The sequence below is a fragment of the Carettochelys insculpta genome, chromosome 2 (genome assembly GCF_033958435.1).
Source record: "Carettochelys insculpta isolate YL-2023 chromosome 2, ASM3395843v1, whole genome shotgun sequence".
NCBI lineage: Eukaryota > Metazoa > Chordata > Testudines > Carettochelyidae > Carettochelys > Carettochelys insculpta.
Window position 1 is genome coordinate 187,430,835 of NC_134138.1, and position 15,418 is coordinate 187,446,252.

Consider the following 15,418-nt stretch of genomic DNA (forward strand, 5'->3'; position numbering starts at 1 on the left):
ACCTGAGCGGTCCCAAATGAGGGAATTTGCTAGACCAAGGAGGTCCAGGCCTCTGGTCTGGCTTGGAGAGTTGCCAACCTGCTGGCCAGGTTCCCTCCTGGCTGCCACCCTTTTCTCCACCCCAGGCTGCCTGGGGGGCTTCCTGCCACAGGACTGCTTGGAGAAGGGGATTCTGGTCCCAGCCTGCCAGCCCTGCTCCCTATCATGGAGGCTCCTGGTGGAGCTCCCTGGTGCTACCAGGATTCCTGCAGCAGGGCTCCCTACTCCCAACTCACTAGGTTCCCTGCAGTGGGACAGTCAGCAGAGCTCCCCACCACAGGGCTACTGGTAGGGCTCCCTGTTCTTGGCCCACCCTATTCCAGCAACATCCATTGTCCTGCTAGACCATGGGTGTTGCCAGAATCAGAGTGCCAGACCAGAGAGGTTCAACCTATACTGTTGTACAGGGGTTCTCAATCTTTTCCTTGCTGAGGCCCCTTTCAACGTGCTATAAAAAGTCAGAGCCTGGTGTGGTGGCATGGGGGAGGGTGGGGCTTGGGTAGAGGAATGTTTTTACTTTTAATTTGTACAGACAAGGGTCTGGGGCCAATGGCCAGCTCTGCGTAGGGGAGTTGAGGAAGGAAGCACCACCTCACGTCAACAGACCACCCAGCCTGTCTGGCTTGTGGAGGTTGCAACCAAAAACACTACTCAAAGTGAGGACTAGGTCAAAGTTTGAAAACCACTCAGGTTGCAGGCAGGGGGTTAGCTAATGGCTGTGAGTGGGCAATGGGAAGAGAGGCTCCCAAAGTAGCTCCCAGCTTTGGCAGGGGCAGGGTTTATGGGGCTCATGAAAGTTCTTTGCTTGTGAGGAGGCCTGCTGGCTTCAGTTCCACACTACTTCCAACAGCAGGGCAGGGGGCATTTGCCGTCTTCAGCCCTTTGCCACTCCCAGCTTTGGCCCTTCCAGCTTCAGATCCATACGACTTGGTGGGTGCGCAGGACACCCTGCCAGCTTCAGTCCCACACTGCTCCTGGCTTCCAGGGTGAGCACCACTCCCGGCTTTAGCCTTGTACCATTCCTGGTTTCAGCCCACATAATGGGTGTCTGGGGGGCCACTGGGCCTTGAGAACTGGGTTTCAGCTGCAGGACCCTGCAGACCCCTGGAAAGGATTTGCAGTCCTCCTGTTGAGGACCACTGCTGTAGTATCTAACTACATTGGTCTGAAAGGTGGAGCCTTGCAATTTCAAAATTTTAACTATTGAGATGTAATTTTGCAAGCCAGTGTGTCTGCCTGAGGCTGAGTTTTTGAAAATTATCTGTCTAAACAGTTCAGTGTTTTCCAGCAAAAAAATCTAAGGGAAAATACATTTTGCCCATATTCAGAAGCTAGCAGATTTACCCACCTTTGCTCGGGTCCTCAACTGAAGTCTTGGTTTCCTGGAAGATAAAAGGAAAATTAACATGATTTATTTAAATGATTGTATTTTTTTAAAAATAGTGTTATTTTTACACAGTTCATTTTTATTGTGGGTTTCTTAAAAAAAGGAATTGTTAACATTTTTCTGTTTTTTAATTTTTTTTAAAATGGGAATTCTATCCAGTGGTGTGTGGGTGTTTGGTTTCTTTTTTTATCCCTATAAACTCTTATTGTTTACTATGCTTTAACAAAAAAGAGCTATAGTCAATTTGGTTTACAATAACATTTTCTTCTCATTTTCAAACATTGAACATTGATTTAGCTGTGCCAGAGCACTGCTTCAAATTTCACCTTTTTATCTCTTTTTCTGGAAGGTTTATTGACAAGAAATCCTATTCCAGGATCATCCTATTTTTCTGGTTTATTTTGGTTCAGAAAATAAATAAAATAAATAAAAATGGCAATGTATTGTAATTTGACATAAATATTGCCCTTTGAACCAAGAAATCTATCATGTAAACTTTTTTCCCTTGCTTCTAATGTGCCCATCATTGCGATATCTAAGTGATTAGTTTAAAAGACTGATTCACAATGAATTCCGTACAAAATAGGCCTAAATTCTTCTTCATTCTTTCCTTATTTTAGTTGTTGATTTCCATTATCCAGGACAATGATGTTGGGCTCTTCTGTTGCTTTGTGTAAACAGATGGCTCTTCTTTGCTCTATGTTAGTTGTTACGGCATCTTGCACTTTATAATCAGAGATTTTCAGCAACAGTACCTCAGGTGGCAGTGCACATGCGATACGCATCTTGCGTTCATGCATGTGGTAAACTGCCTTGTGTCATCGGCCATCCCTCAGTTGCTTCTCTAACACCTTAAACTTAGGTCAGAACCTCAGCAGCTCCATGAGCTTCCTTCCTAAATATCTATCTTCCATTTGACCCTATGCTGTTTTTTTTCTTCCCCTACCTTATCTTTATTATTTTGTTTATAATTAAAAAAAAATCTTTTATTCAAACCCTAATGCCTTTCTGGCAACACTGTTAAAGACCAATGCTAAATAAGCCAGGTTCCCTGGAATTTAAACCCTGCACCTCTTGCAGGTTGTTCATCCCAATATCAGACAGATAATCACAGGAGATTTGAGGTCTGTGTGAGGCACATGTCCCACAAACATATGTCCATTGGAGAAAAAAAAAAACCTCTCAGCCACATCCTTTAAAGTCAGAGACCAGAAATTGAAACTGCTGCTGATGGAGAAATCCCTCTGGCTATCGTCAGATCCAGAGACTAGCTCTCCATGAGAGACGCCTCCAGCAGGAGTCTGACCAAGGATGGCCCCTAAATGAAAGCAGTCTACAAAATGTAGAATTTCAACTTTGCCTGAGAGAAAACAAGGAAAGGATAAACATTTCAAGCAAGAAATCAGCCCTGGTACTGATGGCACCGCCCAACTTGGACCAAGAGGCACTGGGAACATCAGGCACACAGCTGTCCCGAGGGGCAAAGGCAAAAGAGTTGCCAGGCCCTGCCTTCAGTGCATGAGCAAAGAAACAGCCTTCCAGCTCAACACTATCAGCACTGAAGAAGTTGCCACTGGATTCCTTCAAGGTACCATCACCAACTTCCAGCATATAATTGCAGTCACCCACTTCACTGCACCTACAGACAGAAGCACGGGCCCAGTACCAAAACTTGGGGTACTAGCACCACTTACCACACGTGCAGAGTTAACGTTAACCTCCGTACTCAGAACACCATTGTTCAGTACTGGTACTACACCGATCTGCTCAGCACCTGCCTTAGTCACAAACTGGTAAGCATGGCACTGCCATTCTCTTCTGATGAAGAGGAGGAGATAGAGGTGATCCCATGCACCCCACAATGCCCTTCCCCAAAGCAGCCTCTCCAGACCTCTCATGCTTTCCACCTCAACAGTGTCAGCTTTATCCATGGATACCCCCACTGGTACCAGTGCCTCCCACTTGGCCATATTGGAAACTCTGGACAGAGCTCAAACACAGGCCGCTCCCAAGCGTATGCCTTCTCCCACTACTCAACACTCTCTCTATTGGCTTTTTCCCACGTTGAGCAACAGGAGGAATTAGATGAGTCAGGTGACAAAATTGAGCAGGAGAACTTATTGTGCACTCTCATATTCTCCTCCTTCCCAGATAAAACAATGATGCCCCCACCATCACCTTCTGGGGACAATTTTAAATCTTTTCAAGATCTTTTTAAGAAAGTCACGCACTCACTAGACATTTCTTTGGTAGAATTACCTGAGGTTCAACACAATTAATGGACATACATTACTTCAAAATGGATTAAATGTTGAATGAGGATCTGGTTAGTATGTACAGTATTGGTGATATGTAGACTCTTTACTCTTTTTGATTTAATAGGTGAGCTAGTTGAAGTTTTCGTATGATAGTTGTCTTCAGTGCTAAAATGAGGGCACTGCACTAATTCAGCCTGACTCACTGGAAGTTGTTGTTTTACCAGAGTGAAGATTTCCTTGTCAGGTGTAAATGAAAAGATAGCATTTCTGATGTCAGCTAGCTATTCAGAAACCATGAGTACAGCAGGAACACCTCGAAGCCTTCAATTGTTTTAAAACACTGGAGGGGTGGTGGTAGTGATTTAGTAGAATTAGTGATGAGAAATTAACAGCTTTCTACAATTTTAGTTTATGCCACTAGCTTTCATCCAGTGCCAACTTCCAGTGGACACTCAGACAGCTGGGAGCTAGCATTGTTAGCACTAGATGAGATATGACTATAGATCTATGTCATCAGTTGATGTGGTCACTGTTTCCTTCATTCGTCATAGTGAGAGTGCATCCTGCAATGCCCCACCGGTGGTCAGAACCATCAGGCAGCTGCCCATCATAACCCTCTGGCATTTGTGGGAGACGAATGAAGCAAGCATTGCAACCCTGTCAGCTTTTTTTTTTTTTCCCTTTTAAAAATATCTGATGGTGGGAGTGTGTATGGGAGAAAAAACCAAGGTGGTCTTTATATTCCTAAGAGAGCAAAAACATTTCTGTAGAATCGTCTTTCCTCACTTTCCCAAAAACTTTAAAACGGAGACAAAATTCATGACTAAAAAATTCTGAAAAAATTTCACAACTCTACGAGTGCCTAGCATATAACATTCTGATTTTTTCTTTCCTTGTGTACTGTTCATAACGTTTGATAAAGTTACAAACAACTTCTTTAAATGAAGAGACTTGAAGTAGCATAAGAAGAAAGAATTGTCAAGTACGTAAAGGAGACCAAGAGAAATTGAACTGATAGGAGGAAAACCCATAAAAATAGGGTATATATTGTTTTTTTGGAATGTAGTATTTCATTTTAGAGTTAGTGTCCAGTCAGTTAGGACTTCCTTTTTCTTAAATCTATTATGTACAATGAAAGCTATTTTTTCTTGGGCAGATTCACAGGAATAGGTGGCTGGTCTTACAGTTCCATACCTTTTTAAGAAATTATTAGCAGATCTGTTGAAATCAAACATTGTTTCCTTCTGTAGTCACGTAAATGTTTGTGCTCTGTGAGTTGAAGTGAACTATAGTAAAACAGATATTTTTAAGACAGACTCATGCATGGCTTTTAATCTTCTGTAATTTCCATTTCACACCTAAACCTTTCTCTCACAAAGTATGCTCCATGACTTCATTTAAAATAAACAAGAATAGAGCACACAAGCTGAAAACTTAAAACAATGCTCTTTGTAAAATGTAATGAATATTGTGATTGTGTGTCAATTGAATTACCAAGCAAGTATTCCTGACTATTAAGCATGGGTACTGATTTAGTTTCATAATATTGAAATATGTACACTTCAGTGAACATTTACTATAAATGCAAAGTGTCTTGTTGCATAGAATGTTTATCATCAGAGGATATAAAACTTGGTAAGTCTTATTTTTCAGTGGTTAAGTGAAATCTGTATACAGTAAAATCTCCTTTGTTTGCTACTCGGATAACTGGCACATTCAGTTAACTGGCATGCTGTGGAGCCCGCTGACTGGCTGGGGCCAGATGCCTGCTGCCCAGCAGAGAGCGTAGGTTCTTCCTAGAGCATATTACACATGTATCAAGATGAGGGAAATTCATTGATCCCATTTAAATCTTGAAACATTGCCTAATTTGAAGGTGCGTAACACCTGGAAGCATGGGTCAGATTCTCTGTTCACAGTCTGGCTTCTTTGGACTGTTTCTGTGGCACAAAGGGGCTGCAAACCTAATACATGTAGGGGATGTCACAGATGTCAAAATCTGGTTTTGGTAGAAAAGGTTATGGCTGTTATGCCTTACACTGACTGGAATGACCTATGAGCTCTTGTGTCAGTCATAGATTAGAGCATACATGAGTTTGCCCTGTTTCCCACAAATGGGATGAAAAGACCTCTCACCAGCTCCAAGAACAAGGAAGAATAATAGTGACTTTCAGCCTGCTCTATTCGGCCGTCTGCCAAGGATAGCTCAAACGCACAAGGATGTGGCTCTGTATGTATAGAAAGGTCTGAAAGGAATAACTAACTGCTTTTTGGCTGATGAGAATTAGAAGGGAGTCAGGACTAAGTGTTTGTCCAGACATGTCTGGCATAAGGTTCTGGAAAGGTGTGATGGCTGTGGTGTAGTTCTCAGGATTGAACAGTTATGAGTGGTGAGGGTGAAAACAAATTACAAAATTTAGGAACATAAGGGATCTGGATCATGGAATCTAGTTGCCAAGCTATTAGGAAGGAGATTGTCAGTGAATATAAAATATAAAAGGTGGATTTTTTTACAGCAAGATAACTCATGCATGATAGTTACCTTCCTGTAAAATCCTAAACAGGAATAAGGTCGTTGCTGTTTTTTGCTGTGATACAGCTAGGTGAGGTCAGTGCTATAACCCTATCCATGGTTGACCTCATCTAGGTTGTTTCATGGTAAAATTACAGTGCAACATGATAGCTAATACCCACAATGATCATGCAGTAAAAGCCCCTTTTTTCTCTCTGGGAATACAGTAGCGTCTCAACACCCTCAAGGGTTTGGTGTTAAGTACCATCATTTATCTTGAATTTTGCGAATATGGGGAAGCTGCAGCTGCTGGCACCTGCCCCCCCACCTCCCGGAGTTCCGGGAAGAGGCTGCTTGTGGCGCTCCCCACCCTGGAGCCCCGGGCTTGTGAATAATTGGATTTGTGAACTTGAAGTTCACGAATGTGGGTACTTTACTGTACATAGCCTAAAACTGGGCATCTGTGGTATGAGATTCATTGTCCTCCATCTGTGTTTTTTTCCCCCTTTCAAGTGACTAAGTGGATGATTATAGCCTTCAGGATTGAAGTACAATTTGCTCAGTGCAGCCTCAGGTTGGGGTGGAGAAGAGAGGAAGGGAAACATTGATGATAAAAGCGCTCGCTCTGTGTGTGTGTGTGTGTGTGTGTGTGTGTGTGTGTGTGTGTGTGTGCACACGCATGCACGCACGCACTCTCCAAAAAGCAGCCAAGAACATTCTGAGGGGGTTGAAAATGCAAGGAAACCTTTCTTAAAATGTAAAGATTTATTTGGCAGGGCATATATAAGAATCATGTTCCACTGGAGAATCATTCTAATCTAGTCTCCGCCTCTTATAAAAGGAGATGTTTTTGTTGCATTTCATGCATGGGCAGTCACTTTGGGTTGTGCATACTTTATTGAGTTTTTATAGAACCATTAAGGTAGCGTCATTTTTCCTTTTCTGAAAAAGCAGGAAACTGACCAAGGAGTTTGTGTTCTAATACATTTCACTTAAACTGAGATTGCCAGGTAGCAGTTAGTACATCTGCCATAGAGCTGCCAATTGGTAAAACAGATCAGCGATCAAATTAATGTATTGATATTTAAATTTTAATTTTAGAGGCTAGTAGGATTCTTATACATGTCTATTAAATGGTTTTGTGGGATTCTGGCAAGTACAAGCTGAACTACTTACTTTTTGTCTATTTTAATTATGGTCCTCTCAAATCATTTACTTCCCTAAGAAAACAACAAGGAGCCTGCATCATCTTAAAAGATTAAGAGTTTTATTAGAGCATAATATATTTATCAAGTGTAGGACTAATGGTAGTGAGGCTAGTTCAGACAGGGTAGATGTGGATTACTTCCAGCAGCTGATGGAGAAGTGTGAATACCAAGAAAAGGGAAATTGCATTTGTATTGAGAGAACCATTTTGAATCTTTATTCAGTCCTAATGCAGTTGTGTTAAATTTGCAAATGAATTGCAGCTCTGCTGTTTCTCTTTGTAGTTTGCTTCTGAAGTTTTTCTGTAGAAAAATGGCTACTTTTAAATCCATTACTGAGTGTCCAGGGAGGTTAAAGTGTTCTCCTACTCATTTATCCTTGTTACCTTTCTTGATGTCTGATTTGCGTTCATTTATCCTTTGGTGCAGAGTGTGTCTGGTTTGGCCTGTATGCATAATAGAGGAGCTGTGCTGGCATGTGATGACATATATCACGTCAGAAGATATGCTGGTGGATGAGTCCCCGATGGTGTGGCTCATGTGATTAGGTCCTGCGATTGTGTTGCTTGTATAGCTGGGTGGACAGAGTTGGAAACAGAGTTTGTTGCAGGGATAGTTTCCTGGGTTAGTGTTTCAGTGGTGTGGGGTATGGCAGCTGGTGAGTATTTGCTTCAGGTTGAGGCGCTCTCTGTAGGTGAGGGCTTATCTTTCTTCCAAGGTGTATGAGAGTGAGGGACCATTTTTCAGGATAGGTTGCAGATGGTCAATGATGTGTAGGAGGTGTTTTAGCTGAGAGTTGTAGGTGATAACCAGTGGTGTTCTGTTTTCCTTGTTGGGCCTGTTCTAGAGTAGGTGACTTCTGGGTACTTCCCAGGCTCCTTCAATCTGTTTCTTCACTTCACCAGGTGGTATTTTAGCTTTAAGAGTATCCAGAAGTCACTTACTACAGGAAGAGTCCAACAAGGAAAATAGTACAGCAGTTACATAAATTCTGATTAATGGGAATGCATTTAGGTAGTGAAAAGTAGTTTAAACAGTTTGAAATCAGGCATCATAAGAATAAAGTGTAAACCCACTTCTTTTAAATTCACAAGTTGTCAAAATAAATTAAGAAATATGTTTTGTGGTTACTTGGGGGATAAGGTCAAGTGTGACTGGGATACACTCCTTGAAGCCAAACAATAGAGAAATAAAAAGAGAATTCCTTTGTCCCTTATACTACTTTTGTTGTTGAGGTGCGCACGTTAACATCCGTTTCAAACCATTTGCATTGTTATTCAAACAAAGGCTGTCTCTTTCTGTGTAGGAGAGGGAAAAAATTGATGTGATATAAAAAGTTGTACTGTTAAATTTTGCCTTTCTGATTTGCTTCTATGTTCTTAAGCAATGTTGACTTATCCTGTATCTTTTCATGAAGTACATTTAACGTGACCAAAAATACACTACCTGTTCATTTAACAAGAATATAAAATACTACACATATGAGCTTTAGAAACTGGCATTACTAAATGAGTCCTACCTTCTGCATTCCCTGACTTTTTCACTATACATTTAAGATTACATTAATGCATCTTTTCTTATTTTATAGTATAATAAAAGTAGGAGCAATATACTGCAATGGAATAAACTTAAGTGAATATTTGTTAATGTTTTAGTCCTACTCTCACTGAGGTTATTTCCACTGAAGTTAGTGGGAGTAGAACTGGGCCCTAAAAACATCTTTGATTTTAATGTGTGTGATAGATTTCTACAAGGGATATTATAATCATGAGACATGACTATGACTATAGATATCTGGGAATTAACTTGCTTTTATATTTCAGTTATTTGGATGGCTCTTTGGCAAAATCCAGCCCAAAATACTGGTCTTTGCTATTTTAGCAATAATGGCAATAGAAGGATCAGCAAACCTTCAGAATCAGTGGAACATCATGGGAGAATTCAGCAATTTGCCACAGGAAGAACTTTTAGAATGGATAAAATCCAGTACTAGGCAAGGTAAGCTATTTAGTTGTGTGTAATGATGTTTTTATTTTCTTTGTGCTCTAACTGAAGGAATTTTTAGCAATAATATGTCAAAATGAACTCAATCAGGAATAATTAAGCCCTATTAGATGCTGGAATTGAATTAAGATTAAGCCAATTAAAATGCTAATACTGTTGTGCTATTACACATTATATGTTTTTGATACAGACTACGTGCTTTTTTAAATTAACATATTTGAAATGCTAGAATATGTTCCTTTTATTTCGCTTAGGTTAAGTCAGAATACTCAGTTCAATATGTTCTGAATACTTTCTCAAAGGAAAGTTCAATATTTTCTCAAAAGTTTCCCATGGAATATGATGAACATATTTAAATGCTTATCTTCTTAAGTGGAATAGTGTTGTTCATGTAGTTGGATCCCAGTTGGTCGACTTTGACATACACAGTGATCAGTTGATTGAATCATCATGATCTAATGGATAAAGTACTGAGGAGACTTTCATTTCAGTTGTAGCTCTGTCAGTGATCTGCTATTTGTTTTTCCATCTCAGTTTAGATTTATAAAATCCTCTAGAAAGAAGCTGGTTTTTACCATAATTTTGTGCAGAGCCTAATACTGTAGGGCTCCAGACTTATTTGAGACCTTTGGAAACTACTATAGTGCCACTAATAGACTTAAATAGACTTGACATAGATGTAGGGTTCCTCCCGCATGGATCCATATGCAGGATGGGGCCTTGTTCTTCATTTCATCAATAAAGCATGTCCTAGTCATTCGTGGGCATGTTCCTCTTTTTTTGCTGCCTATTATTTAAAGGTATACAGATGAATCAGAAAATGAGCTGCTTCTCCATAAACAGATACCTGTAGGCATGAATGTATCTGCATTAATTATATTAAGTCCCCAAATGTTTAATTTCTTAAGACTGATATGGTAGTCAAGACTTTCCACAATGACTAGTGCATTTACATGCCTCCTTTTGGGTACTCAACTTGAGATGTTTTAAACAATCTAATTTTTTGTTTTCACAGAGGGTGTTTATCATCCCAAAAATAGTTAGCTTGATAGGTTATTTTAACCAAGCTTTCAGAGCAATGTAAAGGTTTCTTTAAAATGTGTGACCTTCTTTTCTTCCTTACATTTATTTTGCTATATTGTTCTACAGATGGGCTGCTTTGAGAATTTGAAACTGAAAACCTTTTCCCCCTTTTTGTTATCCCTGCTTTAAATATGCCCTTCATTATATGTTTCAGATGCTGTTTTTGCAGGAGCAATGCCCACAATGGCAAGTGTTAAGTTGTCTGCCCTTCGACCTATTGTAAATCATCCCCATTATGAAGATGCAGGGCTGAGGTACATTTCAAAGTGCAGTTTTATTGCTCTACCATAAACTATTTTATTCTTGTACTAGACAACATGGTGGTTGATCCTATTGTGCAATTTTTAAAAAATCCATGAAGTTTTAGGTCATAGTTTTATTGGACTAGTTAACATTGTTATAAAATAGTTATGAACAAGTTGAAGGACAACAGTATATTGTGGGATAGAAGTAGTAAAAGCATGCTAATGGTTGAGACTTAAGACTGGTGGTCTATGCTAAAGAGTTAGGTTGATTCATCTGGGTCACTTAAGTGTATTAGGTGTATACTACTGCATAGCATAGTTGAACCAATCTACCTGCTGGTGAAGACAGCTCTAGGTCAATGAAGAATTCTTCTGTTGACTGAGTTACTACATCTTGTGGCTGTTGATTACCTACGTCAGTGGGAGAAGCCCTCCTGTCACCATAGGTAGTCTCTAGTGTGATGCAGCTGCTGTTGTGGAATTGTAATATTTAAAATACTGGTAGAGCCTTAGTAGTCAAAAATATAGTGTAACTATGAACTGTGTGAAGCAACATCCTGTTAACTGAATTTACCTCTTGTTGCTCTGTTTTCACGAGGCTCAGTAAAGAGACCTGTTTTCAAGATTGCAGCTTTATTTACTTAGATATTATTGTTAGCAAGGATTGCTTACTTGAAATAGTAAGTCGTGTTACTGAAATGTTGAGAGCTAAGTTAGGAACTTCTCTTTCTAAAATTGATTGAAATTTAAATTTTGCAAAGACTTTTTTGGCCAATTCATTTCATATGGTATTTGATGGTTTAATATTTCCCCTTGCAATTTTCAGAATATATATTTTTATGTATTCTGAAATTTATTTATTTAAAAAGTTTAACACTTTGCATCTTCTTATCACCATGTATCCTGGCGACAATCTTCAGCAACTCAAGTTTGTGGAAAAAGGTAGGGAAAGGGAGGCACACAAAGCCATGTATCTACTGTCTGGCTGCGTCTGCACTACAGTTCTGTTTTGAAAGAACGTCTCTCAAAAGAGAGCATCAAAAGATACTCTTTCAAAACAGAGCATCCACACATACCAGTGGGGACTGAAGGTTTGGTCTGTTCCTTCGAAGGGCCTCCAGCACAATTTCGAAAGAGGGCGTCCGCACATGCCAGGGCGCTCTTTCAAAAGAGCAGGGACAGGAAGCGCCACAGGCAGGGTCGCATGGTGGACGAACCCTTCTGGGACCACCGCCTGCCATCCCCTTAAAGCTCCCCACCCTTACCTCAGCCTGCACCCTCTGAGGGCCAGCAACCCTGTCCCCAAGCAGCACGAGAGAGCGCAAGAGAGACAGCGGAGGTGGCATCCCGGGCCCCCAGGGACCCCGAGCAGCACCCCCCACCCATAGCAGCCCTGGCCGCCGTGCTGCAGTGGCCCTGCATGGCCACCACAATAGCTATCCTTCTGGACGCCATCCTCAGGGTGCAACGTCCCCAGCCAGTCCCCTGGGTCATTCGCCACCTGTGGAGCTTCCCCACAAGCAGCAACTGGTGGGACTGGCTGGTGCTGGAGGACTGGGGCGATGACCGGTGGCTACAGAACTTCAGGATGACCAAGGGGACGTTCCTGGAGCTGTGCCACTGGCTCGTCCCAGTCCTCCAGCACCAGGACACAAACCTGAGGCCGGCGCTCTCCCTGCACAAAAGGGTGGCCATTGCCCTATGGCAGCTGGTCATCCCAGACGGTTACCAATCCATCAGCCACCAGTTCGGGGTGGGCAAAGCCACCGTCGGGGCCATCCTCATCAAGGTAAGCCATGCCCATCTCACACCTAGACTGCATGCAGGAGGCGGGGGGGCAGCCTGGCGACAGGCACCATCGGGAGAAGGGCAGGCACCTCGGGGCCGGGGTGGGGATGGGAGCAGGCACGGGCGGGCAAGCTGCACCCCACCCCATGCTCACGAGTGCACCCCACATGCTCACGAGCGCACCCCCCATGTCCTAAAGGTCGTCCGGGCAATCAACAAGGTGCTCCTGAGACAGCTGGTATGTGTCGGGGACCTTGACGACGCTATCCGGGGATTCTAGGAGCTGGGCTTCCCCAGCTGCTTTGGGGCCCTGGATGGCACCCACGTCGCCATCCAGGCCCTGGAGCACAGCCACAGGGCCTACGTGAATCGCAAGGGCTACCACTTGGTGGTCCTGCAGGCCCTGGTCAATGCCAACGGCCGGTTCAAGGACATCTATGTGGGCTGGTCCGGCCACTCCCACAACACGAGGGTCTTTAGGAATTCCAGACTGGGACGTCATATGGCCGAGGGGACCTTCATTCCCCAGTGGGAGCTCCCCATCGGGGACATGACAATGCCGTTTTGCATCATGGCGGACACGGCCTACCCCCTGCAGGCCTGGCTGATGCGGCCATACACTGGGCACACCCAGCCAAGCCAGGACCTTTTTAACGAGCAGCTGAACTGTGCCCGGAACACCATGGAGCGGGCGTTCAGCCGCCTGAAGGGGTGTTCTAGATCCCGCTACACCAGGCTGGATGTGGGCTTCCCCAATATCCCAGTGGTGGTCAGGGCCTGCTGCACCCTCCATAGCCTGGTGAAGGCGAAACACAAGCCCTATCTGCAGAAGTGGGCCACCAAGGTGGGGCATGGGTATGAACAGCTCCCTGCTGCCCTGTGCCCCCAGGCCCAGCAGGACAGGGTGCATGTAAGGGAGGCCCTGCATCAGGCCTTTGAGCGGGGTCCATGGTAACAGCCCCCCACCCTGCACACACACACTCCCCCCACCTGCACACACGCACACCCACCAGCACCCATGCACAGGGAGCACAGGTTGAACCATAAAAATAAACTATTTACTTCAAGAACTGTGCCCCTCATTTTCTAGGGGGAGCTAGGTACATGTGGGGGGGAGGGTAACTGGGGAGAACAATTTACATGGGAGCAGGGAGGGTGGCCGGGGTGGGGGACCTCACTCCTCTAGGGGGCTCGATGGCCAGGAACCCCGTCACCCGCGCCGGCCCTTCCTCCATGTGTCCAGGGGCCCCGCCGGGGCTGGTGGCACAGGGAGGTAGGGGCGCGGCTCAGGTGGGATCCCGGTGCCAGGCTCGGCACGGGGGGGGGCACAGCCTCCACCTGGCCAGCAGGGTGTGGGCCAGGCGGATGAGGCTGGCCGGGGAGAGGTGGGGAGGGAGCAGGGCCTCAAAGTTAGCCTCCTTGGTGGGGGGTGTGCTGTGGGGGGGCAGGGGGCTGTGGGATTGGGGTGGAGGGGGACTGCTGGGAGGGAGGGGGGTGCACAGGTGACAGGGGCATGGGGGATGGTGACGGGGGCGTGGGTGCGGGAGTGACCCGCGATGGAGCAGTGGCAGGGGCCAGGTGGCCGACCACCGCCTGGGTGGGGGCATCCAAGTTGGACCCCACCCAGTCCCATGCCTGCTGCTGCATGGCAAGCCACTCCCGCACGACGCCCATCAGCTCAGGGCAGTCGTGTGAGCCGTGTCCCCTGCCGCCTCCTCTCTGGCCTGGTGGCACCGGCAGAGGGACGGGCGCTGGCCCCGTCCGAGGCCTGGGCTGCTCTCCCTCACCCTCCGTCGTCAGGCTGCCTGGGCCCATTGTGGGACGGGTCTGGCTCCTGAAGCTGTGGAGACAAAAGGAGAGAGGAACAGGCCACTAGTCCCGGTGAGGAGCCCCCGAACCCATCCCAGCAGTCCTGCAGGTACCGCATCCAGGGTTCCCCGTCTGGGTTGCAGAAGCGCTGGCTCTCCTCTGCCTTCCTCGGTCCCTCCGCAGCCTGGCGGTCCATGGTGCTGGGTGCCACACATCAGCCCGCTCAGATGGGGTGGTGGGGCCGTCTGGCCTGCCTGTGCCCTGGGGCTGATGTCTCCACGGGTGGGCTGTGGCCATCCTGGATGGCAGTGCGCACCCCCTCCCCTGGCCTTGTGGCCACCAGTGTGCACGATATATATCTGTGGGTGCCTCCAGGAAAATGGGTAAGGTGCAGTCAGCCAGGCTGGATGGGCCTGAGGGGACGCCAATGATGAGGGCCCCCTTGCTCGAGCCCTCGTCATCACTCATGTTCTGGATCCTTGGGGGGTGCCTGCAGGTGGCCGGTTGTCCAGGCCGGTCCTCCCCCTCAATCCCCATCCCCGTCTCCTCTGGCTCAGTCAGGGGGTTGGTGGTGTCCAGGTACATGGCTGGGGGTCCCGCCGCCTTGGGTCCAAGGAGGCAGTCCAGTTCTCGGTAGGAGGGGCAGCTGGTGGGCACTGCCCCTGACCACCTGGCTGTGTCCCGAGCCCGACAGCATGCTTGCCGGAGCTCCTTCACTTTCGACCTCACCTGGTCCAGGTGAGGTGATCCCAGCCAGTGAGGCGCTTGAAGGCAGGCGCGTTTCGGCGCCAGACCCCCATCTGCTGCAGGACCTCCTCATTCGCCCAGGAGGAGAGGACGTCCTGCAGCTCGGCCTCTGTCCAGGAGGGGGCCCAATGTTTGGGGGGGCCAGCTCCCCTCCTGGGAGGACTCCCCACAGTTCCTGGACAGCCCCTGGGGTGGGCAGGAGTCCTGGCTGCTGGCCATGGTGCCGGAGGTGCTGTGGCTTCCCCCAGGGCATCGCGGCTGGGAGCTGTGCGGGCAGCAGTGTGGGCTCCCTGCTGTCTGCATGCTCTCAGCTTCCTGCCTGCTTTAGGGCTTCTGAGAGC

General features: G+C 45.9%; 1 protein-coding gene across 3 annotated transcripts in view; it reads left to right on the top strand.

Annotated features, from left to right (window-relative positions):
- DPY19L1 (dpy-19 like C-mannosyltransferase 1) overlaps nucleotides 1-15,418 on the top strand; it is a 123,059-nt gene that overhangs the window by 90,288 nt on the left and 17,353 nt on the right. For all 3 annotated transcript variants that reach the window (XM_074988108.1, XM_074988109.1, XM_074988110.1), the window contains 2 exons: nucleotides 9,225-9,399; nucleotides 10,643-10,742. In XM_074988108.1, coding sequence (XP_074844209.1) covers nucleotides 9,225-9,399; nucleotides 10,643-10,742 — 275 coding nt within the window. The remainder of the gene's footprint in view (nucleotides 1-9,224; nucleotides 9,400-10,642; nucleotides 10,743-15,418) is intronic.